We start from the raw sequence: 14,502 nt of genomic DNA on the forward strand, positions 1-14,502 counted from the left end.
GAAAATAATATTGTAGTAGCAAGTGTAATAATCTGCAGAAAATTAGCGGCATGACTAACAAACATTTTAGAATATACGTCTATCGGAAATCGTCAATCTCATAAACTCACTGTTACGTGAATGTACGCAGCGCTTTCGCTTTGATGCTTTAAGAGTACACCGTAGCATTGCTCACGCGTAATGCAAACAATGAATACACGGAAGCTCAAGTAACAATTTGAGAACTACGTTACAATATTGTCAATTTGCAAAATGGAGGTGCGTCAAGTGAAACACGAGAGTACCTTTGCCATCATTAGACTGTGGATTTTATTTATGACAAAAATGAGTGACTGTTACTTCACATAATGCAAAGGTTAAAGGCATTAGATTATATTATCGAGACATATATATATATAACTTGCAGCTTGTTAGAAGTCTTAACGAGAGTAATAAATTTCTGATTGGTTCCTGTAAATTACTATTGACGGAAACAATTTTCATTGTGCACAAAGATTCTGCAATATTACAATAATTACTCTCTCTGTCCCATAATAATAGTAGCAAGTGAATATTTAAACGGAAATTATTGACGAATGCAGCTGTTAGCTATTTTGTAGCGCAATATTGCGAAGCCTTCAATCAAAATCAATGTTTCGTGACATCTGTCATATGTTTTGACACATCTTTCAATTTTTAGGTTAACCTAATTATTACGAATCATAACTATTTTTCTAATTTCATCCGTTGATCGAAATCAATTGTTTCATTTCAGTTGAATATCAACCCATTGCAAAAGTAAGATGAAAGAAAACAAGTTATGTTGGAAGCACGATGTTGGAAGAACGATGGTTCCAATAATTTTTAACAAGTTTAAAATGCAGTAACGAAATAATTGAAAAATCCAGAGAGAGAGAGATACTATCTGAACACTCAAAATAAAAATTCGGAGTAATATTTGTAATTTATTGTTTAATGTAATCTAGTTTTTTGATAATAAATGTTGCGTTCTATACACATTTCATTTCTTTTGCTAGTATTATTATGGAACAAATGAAATTCATCAATTGCTACTATTATTATGGGACAGAGGGAGTATGATTTTTTTGTTACAAATTTTCGTTGTTACTTGAATCGTATTTTTTAACGTGGCGTTGTTATTAGAACTTGACTTGTGACCTTCCCCTTGAAATTGAATCGAAAGAAAATCGCGAATTTCTGTCGTACATGTGTCACAGTGTCACGTGACTAACTCGGTACTGGCAGAGAGGGGGGTAACTTTTTCTCCTCGATTCGTGATCCCTCCCCTCATCTGACGACTCTGCTCTCCGCAGATTGCTGCGTAAGATGTTCCGAATGAACTCGTTCGGAGCGTGATCAGCTTAATGCCTCTTTCAGTGGGACGCTCTTTGAATTATTGGCTTGCAGGTTTTCCTTTTAAGTCGGAGCGCAAACATTTGTACTTTTGAACGTCCCGAGGCCGTGTGCACGTGTAGCTACATGCCGGTTGTATTCTGCGCCTGGGCTCTGTAGACTTACGGTAAATTCATTGGTAGCACTCACCCGTGTCCTGACAGCCTCTCAGCTCGATTCGAAGGCAAACGGTGCGCCTGTGCTCGGAGTGCGGCAAAACACGGATCTGGCTGGCAAATATCGGCGGGATTAATCGATGCGACACTATGGTGGATGTGTCGCTATTCCCGGCCAGCACCTGAAAAATCCAAGCACACCCGATCGAGACACAATTGTTTCACTCTGCAGGGTGCTGCAGGTCATGAGCCACAAGCCAGAGTTGAGCAAAAATTTAATCAACGATTGACTACTAAATTTCTACTTCAATCGTTAATCGCAATTGACCATTAATCTCCTAGTTTAGTCGTTAATTGTGGTTAACGATTAAACACTTACAAGTTTTAATCATTAATTGCGATTAACGATTACATTCCTTTCAATTGTAATCGTCAATCGGATAATCGATTAATGATTAACTGCTGAAATTTCGAAATGAAACACGGAATCAAAACTATATATGAATACTGACAAAAATGTAAACTGCGTTTAGGTGTATTGTCATTTGGTCTATAATATAAACTCTGTTTACGTGCTTTTATGTTTTTTTTTTCGATGATTTCTTTTTTTAATCAACGATTGACGATTAACTTCATCAATCCATTCAATCAATCGTCGATTTTTCGATGATTTGTTCTTTTAATCAACGATTGACGATTAATTGCATTAATCGATTGATCCAATCGTCGATTTTTCGATGATTTCTTTTTTTAATCGTACACATTAATCAGTCATGATTAAAATTGTAATCGATGCCTCAACCCTCAAAGCTATTAAGCTGTGTCTACACTGAAGTAGCAATGAGCAATTTTTAATTAATGCATGTACAGTCGGGTACAAGATTGAAAATTGATCCAAAAGACTTGAATTTTTTTAGATAGATTTACAAATATTAACTTGTGTGGATTAAATGGTGGAAAAGAGTCACTATTATAGTGTAAGATACTGTCAGGCATCTAACCCTTCGACGGCGACAGCTGGGTTTATCTTGACCCAGAGTATTATAATATAGCTGCTGCATCACAGGAACAAGAAAATGACTAATGAGTAGACTGCGGATCTTTACGCAAAATAAACAATGATTTCATCGATTGCAAGACACAGAACCCAAATGAAACATGTTTTCTTGTCTTAATTATCATATTCAACTGAAACTAATACACTGATGTCCTTAAATTTTTTTAATACGACCACTGCTTTAAATTGCACCCATTTTTCGAGAATATGTTGAAAAATCTGAATAAATAAAGTAGTGAACGATCCTAATCATCGATTGTTTAGTAGTAAAAAAAGCACAAAGAGTAACTACAATTTTCGTGACAATCTTTATCCGAGTTCTTTTTTGTTGTTTTCTTAATATTACTTTTATTTTCATTCTTTAGTACTTTTTACTTTTCCAATGTCTTCAACGGATGAAATTGTACCCATTTTTTCATAAACTTTTTATTAGATGACTGCAAAATTAGTGTCCGATTTGAAAATGATATATAAACTATTATACTTTAAAATAACAGTTTTCTGAATCAGTTATACAGGCATTTTCTACAAATGCCCTCCTATTTTGTATTCGTCGAATAATTCTGCGAGTACTTGGAGTGTCCGTTAAATGGAAACTATACAAATGTGTTTGAATATGGCCAGTTCTATGGAGAAACTGATAATATTCAGATTTAAAACCGGATTTTACAGTTCATACTGGGAAATATCCAACGATCATTGACTTTTCAATGACTCCTGTTCGCCAAACAATATTTTGTTCAATGGATGTGCCTGAAGCAAACAGGACAAATCTGTTTCCAAGCTGATAAAGCCAAATTTGTCTCTCGGATCTCGCAAACAGTTGCGTTTAACAAATAAAAATTATTTGTGCGTTCATGAACGAGGGTTACTTGGTTTGTAAATATTATTGTACTGAATGAATGACAAATACGGGCTCAATTTCTTAAATAAATAGCAGGTGGTGCAGAGAATTAATGTGTGAAAACTTCGTTCTTTTGTTTGTGAAACTAAAAATTAGATGTGTTTGCAATTTAGCATTATCGTGAAATTATGTGTAGAAAAGTTGAATGCTATTGTAACTATAGATGACTATTGCTTACAGCAATTACAATTGTCTCTACTGTACAAGTTATTCCCTGTTCTCAATCCAGCTTTTATGGAATTGATTATTTTACGTTTTCATTAAAGAAAGAAGATAGATGAAGGAATTAGCAAAAATTATGCAATGAAATGCCAGTAAGAGTGCCAATGAAATTGATTCAGCTAAAGATAAGTATTTACAAGAATAACCAGAAAAATTGTTATTAACCAAACCTGTTCTTAATTAAAGATTAATAGAAGAAATTAGGTAATAAGCTCAATCCTGCTTGAATAAAAATTATCAGAGTGAAACGCCATCAGGGGGCCAATAAAATTAATTTATAATAACCAGAGGGATAATCAAAAATAATTTTAAGTGTGTACATGTACTAGCAATCTAATATAATTTTAATTTCGAAACGCAAGGTACAGAATTGTTGGAATAATCCATTGCGACGATGTGGATTCATGACGAGCGAAAAATGATGTATGCAGCATTTGTGCAGGAGGAGGAGAAACTCGGCAACAGGGTATAGCTAAAACGGAGCGTGGCGCCCGGTATATATATGTATATATATTTCGGTGATATTTAATTACACTGATCAAGTCGATAATTCGAGGTTGCTCACGGTACCGTGACATCCAGATTTATTCGACTGATAATTTACGCAATCAGGACTAGACGGTGCATTAACCGCGCGGTGGCATTGCCTTCTACCGATGTAATCATGATCTATGTCTAAACGGCGTACGGGGGCTCGCTGAGATTTTGAGGGTAAGCTGATTAATATCGACGTCGATGTGACGGCGGACCGCTCGTGCATCACGTCCCGTCGTTTCTACGTTTACGGATCGGGTTGGCCGCGATCAACGCCGCGGCATTATTATCAGATCCGCAAAATTGTATCGGGTTCCCGCGGCCGGCCGGCTAAAATAATCTGCGCGTCCGACATCGCGGGGACCCGTTAACTCGATTCGCGGCCGTCGCGGGCACATTAATCGGTCGGTGTAATTAAATCAGCTAAATTATCGCAATTAACCCGATAATTATATGGTTACGATAGCATGTATCCTGGAAACATGGCTGCGCCGCGAATTTCTTTACCATTCATTGATTGAATACACATGAACGGAAGAATATCGATAGTTCTTCCGGTGATGGAAGTCCTTCTAGCTATTAATCCCATGCCGTATCATTTTATTTATTGTTACAGTAACTAAAACGTCTTTATCACCAAAAATGTCGTAGAAGAGAAAAGGAAATTTACATTTTTTGTATGGCTACATTTATTTTGATTATCTTTTATTTATGATATCATTTATTATTTTTGATATCATTTATCTTGATTACAAACGAATCAGATTTTATTTCATTTAAGAAGAAAGGTGCAACATTTATATTTGTTAGACTTTATTTAAAATCTTCATGACGAGCGTGACTCGTTAAAATACGCCAAGGAGTTAATAGATTCATTCAGATTTGCCGGATGCATTGACAGGCTTGCTAATTGACTGTAGAGTTGACAGTTGGTTAAACTGCTGCTAAATCTGTTCCGAGGTTAAAAATTGTTGCCATGTGATACTGCTGTCTGATTTAACTTCTTGACTGCGGAATTTAATTTTTAAAATCCCCCACAGAGTGCGGAATTAAAATCAAGCAATGACGTGGATACACGTCAAACGCAGTTAACTGCGGTTAATATTCATATGTCTTGAGATCTAGACCACCAACACTTCATGTACGATTTATCGCACCATTAAAAGTGCGTAACGATTTTAAGCACCGTTAAAAGCGACTACTCTATGTTACTTTGTAAAAATAACGATAATGCATTCATTAAAATTTTAAACTATCCTTATCGTACCATATGTCCGCTTTTACAACTTCAATAATCGTAAAATAAAAAATTGGTTTCACTGTTAAAGAACGACATAATATAAGACATCATGGAGCAGAGTTGGGAAAAAATCAACTAATGATTAAAAATGACTAATAGTCCGATTGATTGTTAGTCAAAACTTAAAAAAAGTTGGTTAAAACTTTTTGATTAGTTAGTCATAACTACATGGCACTAGTTAGTCACGACTGTAAGTAATCGTTAGTTATTGCTTATTAGTTATGATCATTAGTTAGTTTAAATGATCAGTCATCAATCTCTTGTCATCAGTCACTATTGTGCGATTAACATACATTAATATGTATACTTAAACTATATCGGAATTTGCAGTGACCAAACGTGTCATGATCTGTATTTTATATATTTATAAACTAATAGGATATTGTTTTGTTATTATTATGTCTTATTTTAACCTATAACCATTTTTAGTCATTGGTCATAGTGAAATTCTGATTGCGTATTTAGTCATTAGTTATGCCATTACAGTCAGTATTCAATATTCATCCTTAATAAAAATTTAGTCATTATTCATTAGTCATTACGCTCAAATACTTATGTAGTCATAAGTCATAGTCACGCTCAAGTATTTACTTAGTCATTGATTATTAGTCACTTTTGTAGAGCTTATGAAATTATTAGTCAATAATCATAATTGTTACCAGCGTGTGCCCAACTCTGTCATGGAGAACGTTTCCAATTGATACGTACGATATGTCTGTTTTTAATATTAAAGAAATAGCACAAAAATAAGTAAAATAAAACGAATAACATATTCTCAATTGACACTTTGTTTTTGAGAAAATCGAAATTGAAAGTTCGACAGATTCGCGTGGCCTAGTACTCGCGAGGAGTAGATTTGGTTGGCCATAATCAGACGCGTCAGCTGATTCCTTCAGATCCCGGCCTCAATCCATGCAGTCTCCTTCAATACGCGTTTGTTCGAAATCTCTTTTTGCCAATAAGAGATATTTGTGTCATATCTTTGGGAATAACGAACATTTTCGAGATGAGTTCCGTATAAATCAAGCTTTCGGAAGCGGAATTTTTGTATCATCACCTGGTACCAGAAATGTTAAAGTTAGTTCGCCGATGTCTGATCATGCAAGTCGCAATTTGAACAAGATTCATGTCACATAAATATGTCTCTTCTGATTATTTATTGAATCGGATATTTAAGATTCTCTACGAAGAATTTAAGATTCTCAGCAAAGAAGAAAATATAAAATACACGTATAACTCCATACATAATAAAAATTCTGTATATGTCCGGTACTGAAAGAATACAAGATTTCAGTGAAGTATCACGTGAACGTTCCCTGGAAGCAGACTGTACCCGTTTCGTTAGAGCGGATTACATCAGTGGCCATTGTCTGTCGCAAGAGCAGTGTTCTCGAACCGTTCCGAAATTTCGACTCCTCACGCAGAAGTTCCCGAAAACAAATCAAGCGCCGAGCCGCTGCCCATACCAGCGGACAATAAACTATTGTTTCGGCCGGAACATGTTATAGACCGGCATCTAGAACTACTTGACTGAAACTGTTGTTAATTATTCGACGATCCGGGACGGGGGATCCTGGGAAGAGGGAGGGCGAGGGGTTTGGATTGCTCCAAATTTAATCGTTGTCTGGAAAGTCGAACGCGCCGGTGTATTGCGTTTCGAATCGTATCATTAGGAAATTGATAACGATGCCGGTTTCCGGGGCGATACTTCGATAGCGAGTTTCCGAAACGATTCCCGCCCCGAGATTATACATGGCACGCTGATAACGCGGAGAGAGGCTCCCGTACGTAAACTTTGATTTTCTCCTAAATAGAAGAAAACGAGGGAGATGAGAAGAAGGAAGAGGATGAGGTGAAAGAAGAAGAAGAAAAAGGATCGAAAGTACTCGACGCCGGAAAAGTTCGCTGCCGGGCGCCTCTTAACCTTACATTACGAGGGGGCGCGGTACGATTTCCGGCGTGTACGTAGTTATCGATGGCCGTATCCTAGTTTTCTCTGTTCCCGGTTCAATCTTTGAGAACAGGTAAGTGGGCGCGAGTTCGCGTCTCCCGTGACTAGAATCGCGGACACCCGAGGAATCGCAATAAGAAGATCGCCTGTTCACCTGCTTTTTGCCGATAAGTTTCGCTTCGACCTGAAATAGAACGAAACTTGCCTTGCGACTGACGTTTAGTCACGTCTCGGGCATTCTTGAGTCCTTCTGTTCTAATTGCGTTTAGGTGTTGTTCGATGCGAGTGAGATTCTGTTTGATTCAACTTTGGTCACTGGATCGTATTTTTGTTAGCAAAACGTGCAAAACTTATTGCGGGATTTGTCGTTGAAATAGATCAATTGTTGAATGTTATATGCCACCACAGTGAAGTCTACAGCTCACTTGTGCAAATAGCTTTTGTTTTGATTGTTTTCTGATGGACATTTGGGCAAAATACAAATTGACGAATGTGACTCGATATTTTTAACAATAGAACTACCGAGCAATAAATGGAACTGGTATATATTGCCTTGTAATAATTAAAATCTTTATTTCAATATGTATTTTAATAGAGAAATTTACTCGTGCAATGTCAATATTTGTGAAAGGAACAATCAAATCAGTTTCAATACGCATGCATTTAGTTATTTTGAATATAATCAATAGACTGCGGATCTTTATGCGAAATAAAAATGTTTTGCATTGACTGTGGGAAGCAGGAATAACATAAAAGTTGATTTGATTAAAAGCAACACTACAACATTATTAAATCTTGAAAATCTTTTACTGTTTTATATTTCGCCCAACCAATTTCTTCATAAATGCATAAAGATCCGCTGTCTAATAATCAGTAAAAAGAATTGTTTAAAATCAGTACCAATCAAGGAGCTTTTGAAGTACATTTTAAATGAAACACTTAATATGAATTTTTGGATTAACACTTAAAAATTTCAAGATTATAATCTACTCATTTTTTGAAGAATTTTATATCTTCGAAAATTTATGCCAGTAAAGGAAAGAATAAACTTGTTTTCTGCAGATCAGCGAGGGACTATTTTAATGTCGATACCTCCAAAATGCAATAACCTTTTCCCCAATCTCACTTTGGACGATTGTGGATGATCATGCAAGTTCGTAATCTTAGAAGTTAATTTGTCATAAAGAGACGCAGGCATAATTTTGTCCTTGTAATAAGAATTTTATTGCGCCCGTAAAACTTGCTACGTGCAGTATTAGTCTTCATGGCGATCTTTATTTCATTACAGTTTGCATAGCGACCACAATCGGCGTGTTATTATACCCTATAATTTATAAATATAGATAACGATCTCTCTATTTAAAACTTTACGAGGTTAATTATAGCGTGCGCGTTAAATACAAGAAATTACTGTGATTTTATACAAGTATAAATATGATTGTGTGCAATTATAAAATATTATGTTACGGAACATTCAGCGAGGTTTTAATATAGTTCAATGTATTTATTATCTTGCTGAAATACGATCACGTAATTATTAATGAAAACCAGAAGTCCCTCAAGTTAGATATTTCAATTCATATTTGTTTCTAAATTTTAAATTTCTTAAATTCTAAATTTTCGAACATAGACGCACACAGTTTCGAATTTTTGTGCAAATACGGTGTCGGCGTTATTCGTTTTGCTACGACAAAGGAATTCCGGAATTTTTCGCAGAAATATTGCACAGATAAATACTAGAAAGCCGAACACAGCTCCTGGACGTAAATACCGACAAGATCAACATTTCTTCTGGCGTGATACTGCGTTTATCGCATCGCAAAGTGGAACGAGTTAGAAAATAGCTGGACATGCCAATTAACTGTTGTTTTTGATTTCATAGAATGATCAAAATGAAGTAGATCATTCCAAAGGATGGGAAAATTTTCTTTCAGTACTATTTTTTACAATTATACGATCAACGATATTTCGGATCATTTGAAACTTTGTTAATCAATTTCGTTACTATGTTCTTCAGGTACTTCGTGTACACGCACGGGACTTCCAAATGGAACAGCAATTTATTTAATTTAATAATTGAGTAATTAATTTTCGGTTTTGATACTCGGATCCATAATAGACCCGGGTCCCACCGCCGGAGAGTAAATGTATCCTGGCGGAAGCAAATTGGAAGTTTGAAATTCGAAATCATGCAAATTAATTATTACAAAATTCGCAAATTCTCGTAGATAACGTGTGGCCGGACGGGGGTTAAAATTTTGGCGGACGTCCAATAAAATCGCGTTCCGTTGGACCGTGCGTCCGACGCGTTTCGCGTACGCAAATTTATTTTTCGTTCGTGTCAATTTCACGGTGGTTCTGGTGACCCAGTGAACTCTTCCGAGGCTGTTGGCGAGTGGTATCGTGGGGCTAATCCGCGAAAGGAAAATAAAGGGGGACACGGTTGATTGCGGTGACGTTATTCGGTATCGTCCGACTTGACTTACTTCTTCGCCACTGTCAACAGACGCCGGCACGTACCTCCTTGTTATCCCAGCGCTTATATCGCCGCCACTCGGTGAACCCGGGACGCCGATACTCGAGGGTATACTCTTCGACGTATTCCTGGCCACGGCCGTGATCGTAACGACCCTGACTCTGTACACCGGTGATCACGTGAGGTCCGGGAAGATCCACTTGGAGCCACTCACGGATTCCCCGTTCTATTTGATTCTTCGGGCACCAGGCACCGCCGGCCGTCTCCTTCCGCAGCCTGTTTGTACCAGAGAATCTCTTATTGTTACGTGACCTTGCTCAATTTTTACCACTACACTAGCGCATGGTTAAAGGGTATATTGATCTTCCTTTATACCGTTCAATAGGGCTCTTAAGGGGGTAGACTCCTTTTTCCAGGATTGCAAGGGTGCGGAATTCGCTTTCTCATTTCTCGATAATACAAACATTTCGCTAGATAGAAACGCAAGATCAATGTAGGGAGCTATCTCCCTCAACAGTCCTATTTTTTCTTCGTATTCTATTTGTATTCTTCGGCAGCGTAATTTGCATTATTCGGAAGCATACAACTGCGCATGTAGCTACTTTCATAGCTACATCGTTGCAATTCTGGAAACGAGTCTACCGTCTTAAAGGAAACCCTCTGTAGCAAGTCTCAAGTCGGTACCCCCACCACTAGGGAAGTTGCAAGGTGAACACGGATTAAGAAAAAATTCATGAACATTCCACATGATAGCTAGCATATACGACTCCGAATTTTTTCCGAATTTTTCGCTGCAAAATTGGTTTTTAAAATATTTCTGAAGCTTAAAATTGCTGATTTTATATTAAAGATATTAGACGACCACGTTCATATTAGTATGGCAATCTTATTATGATTATTAATGTGTATTCTTTTCAGATTTTTCGGATTAGGCAAACATGTTTAAAGGAATTGAGAGTCTCATTAATGTTTTGGAGATACCAGTTTTATAAAAATTGCGTAGTGTTTTTTAAACACACTTTTTTGAAGATCATTATTGCATAATGATTATGCAGATCGAATAAATTGAAATGAATACCGTGCAAGGTAAATTTGTCGTATTAATGACAATAATTTGAAAATTTATTAATAATGTATAGATTTATTTAGTAATTGATGAAAGTACACAATGAGGAAGGGAACAACATTTCAGGGAAAGTACGCCATCAGGAACCGGAATTTCAGGTATGATAATGGCCGAAAAACGGAATATAAAATTAATTTTCATTTTCATCGAAAATACGTGTTTGACGAAGGAAAGGTTGAAATTTCGCAGTAATAATCGTGCCGATAAAGCAAGGATGTCAAAATTGTCCGTATTCAATTCACGGTTCATTTCACCGTGTCTCCTGTTACAATGACCGTCGGTAATTTTTCACCCGAATCGGACAGACATAATTAATTGATATTATATTTCCGTTGATGCCGCAGATATATGTACAGCGACATGGTAAATATCGGGATGGAGAGAGAATTCTAGGTGATGGGTTTGAGTTGCCCGAATAAAAGGACCATTATTGTTAATTAGATAAGCTGTCACTTTTGATGATGTCGAATACTATTTGTCAAGATACTAATATCATCTTTTCTTCACTAAATATCTCCAAGATATCTATAATTTTTGAAAATGGTGAAATTCAAATAACAAGAGAAATCTATTTTCCGCCATTCTGCTCATAATAATAACACTTTACCTAAATATATGCAATTTAGCATTGTGTATCAGGTACTAAACAGTTTATTATGAAATTTGAATGTTCCAACATCGAAAAGGTATTCGTTTGATAGTTATAAATAATTAAATATATCGTGTCTCTGCTTTTGAGAAAATAGATCAATGGTACATATTTGATAGAAACATGCATTTTTTTCCAAATTATGATACAAGTCTTGAATGTTTTGTATTTAAGTAATTGTTACTTCAGTAACGATCCTTTTTAACACTTCTTTGTTAAACAGTATTCAGAATGTAATAGACTTGATTGAATTGAATTAGGGCTCATTTATGCGATGTAATTACATTCAAAACATGTAGCGTCCCCCTGAGACATCTGCACAAGATGCTGAAGCGGTCCGAATGGTGCTCATTTTCGAGGCGTTCGTAATGTCTGACCATAATCAACCTTATACTACTGAATCTCAGAAACGGTACTCAATCGAATATTGCTCTTTACCCGCAATAATCGAAATCACTATTCCTTGTCACTAAACAGGCACTACCAAACTAGTGACGTCCGTCAACTTTAGAAATTGTTTACAAATTAATAATTCATATAATTTAACTTTCCGAAAATTTTTAAAGATCTTCTCTATTTGCTTTAACAGCAGTATTTTAAAAATTATACGATTAAAGCCAGGAAGTAATTGTATAATAATTCAATAATTTACATAATAATTCAGGAGTAATATCGCTTCAAATCTCGGAGCCTCTGGACAGTCTCCATGCAGCGAGAGAAATATCGAGAGCGTCGAAAATAATTTGCCGTTGCCATTTTCCTAATTATAGTCACAAATTAAACACGACGGGTGGGCTGATTCAGAATTGAAGTGAAAGGAGAAAGAGTGGAAAATCGAGCCGGGTCCGAGGCAGACGTTAATGCGGAAAGCGTGTCTGTCGCGGGCCGGTTTGATCTGTTCTCTCCGAGGTGCATTGAAAAGGCGGCCGTAATGCCGTCTAACGCGTCTAGGATCGTGGATGTCGTAAAAGTAATGTACTCACCGGCCGTTCCGTGGACCGACGTTCGTCACATACGAGGAGGACGCCGTAATGGCTGAATCCGGTATGTCACCGGACTCCATCCCCAAGGATTGGTTGCACGATTCTGAAAAATACCATTTAACTTTATTATGGGTGTGCACCCGAACGCTCACAATTACTCTACTTGGCTATAGTCGCCGATTTAACTCGCCCGTTCGCCGAGAAATCGATGGGGAGAATAAACGGACCGCCGAATCGGCGACGAGTGTGCAACGAATCGTGATTCAACGCGAAAGAATCGAACTGGTTATCCCCAACGACGTACCCAAGTGTCCGACACGTTTCTATGACGTTTTCTTATTCTTTCAGATTTTTACAAAATTACCTAAAAAATGTACATTAATAAAGACACGTTGTAATGCACTAACGACGTTTGTAAAGTAGAACATGTTAACATTAGTTCAGAGTTGGTAAAAAATTTCGAATAAAGTGGGTTTGAAAGCCCACTTCAAAAAACCCCAATTTATTCGAAATTTTTATTTCATTAAAATTTTTGCCCAACTCTGCATTAGTTTTCCTTCATTCGATTTTTATAAAGCATTTTCTAGGCAAATCGTGTAATGAATTTTTTCAAATACGATGCTTCGAGATACATCTTAATGCACTCATAATATTTATACAATTGTAAAACATGTATTCCTCTCTTGATTTGTATATAGGAAATCTAGGAAACTCAAGCCACAAGATACGAAAATGAAGTCAGAACGAAATACAAAATAACGTAATCTACAACGAAAAGTCTAGCGGAATTCCTTATGAAAATTGATTCGTCGATCGTATCCATGTGTTCGACGCATCGAGGAATTTAATAGTCCCCGTTCTGTCGGAGTTCTCATGAAAGGCTCGTTGAAAACGCGCCGTCAAGTGTCGTCTCTGTTCGCGACGCTTAGTCCAATAAACAATAGCGTTCCACGGTTTCGTTTAGCGATCCCGGTGCACAATGACGGCGTGAATGCGACCCGGAGCGCGAAACTGCGAACACGAAGGCTAATAAGTCTCAGGATTAAAAGCTGCCACTTTAATCTTGCCGCGATCGTTCTTCTTTGACCGAGGCTATTCAGCGGAATGAAATTCAATGATCGGGACCCGATCGGTGCCCTCGTTTCAGAAAGTCCTCGGTATTTCATTACCCGGGAACATGTACGTTTGTAATAATAATATTCCCGAATTAATATTAACCCTTTGCAGTCGGAGATATTTTAACTTGAAAATTAAACATTTCTTCCGACCTAGAATAATTTCATTGTGTATGATTTTTTCATTTTGTAGACATGAAATTGATATAATACCTCATACAATTCTGAAATGTGTAGTAGTTGATTAGATACCAACATTATGTACTAATGTAAACACAATATTATGAGTAATGGTTCAGCAATTTTTAGTGGTGACTCTCTGAGTGACCGACGTAGAACGGTTTTGATAATCGATAACACTCATTTGTCAGTTCCTTTTGCAACGTTATATATAAACGTTATAATATAAAAATTCAGTATGTCCATTTTTGAATAGTGTTCGGATATTAAATATTCATAACAACAAAACAGATTGCGGTAAATATCCCAACATTTTAAAAAATGGTATATTTTAAAAGTATAGTATGTAATAAGAATATTATACTATATTTGCATTAGTGTATCCACAGCTAGAAAGTTTAAATATTTAATGTAAATCTTTAATTGCTTGTATTAGAACGGAATTTTACGGGCACACCGTGCATAATATACTGATTTCATAAAGGATGCTTATGTTA

General features: G+C 36.6%; 1 protein-coding gene across 5 annotated transcripts in view; it reads right to left on the reverse strand.

The window, feature by feature from the left end:
• LOC143211885 (discoidin domain-containing receptor 2) overlaps positions 1–14,502 on the reverse strand; it is a 203,333-nt gene that overhangs the window by 40,785 nt on the left and 148,046 nt on the right. For all 5 annotated transcript variants that reach the window (XM_076429982.1, XM_076429979.1, XM_076429981.1 and 2 more), the window contains 3 exons: positions 12,711–12,813; positions 9,997–10,228; positions 1,543–1,690 (listed from right to left, as the gene is read on the reverse strand). In XM_076429982.1, the coding sequence (XP_076286097.1) occupies positions 1,543–1,690; positions 9,997–10,228; positions 12,711–12,790 (460 nt within the window). In that variant the 5' untranslated portion in view covers positions 12,791–12,813. The remainder of the gene's footprint in view (positions 1–1,542; positions 1,691–9,996; positions 10,229–12,710; positions 12,814–14,502) is intronic.

Source organism: Lasioglossum baleicum, chromosome 9, assembly GCF_051020765.1.
Source record: "Lasioglossum baleicum chromosome 9, iyLasBale1, whole genome shotgun sequence".
In the NCBI taxonomy this organism is placed as follows: Eukaryota; Metazoa; Arthropoda; class Insecta; order Hymenoptera; family Halictidae; genus Lasioglossum; species Lasioglossum baleicum.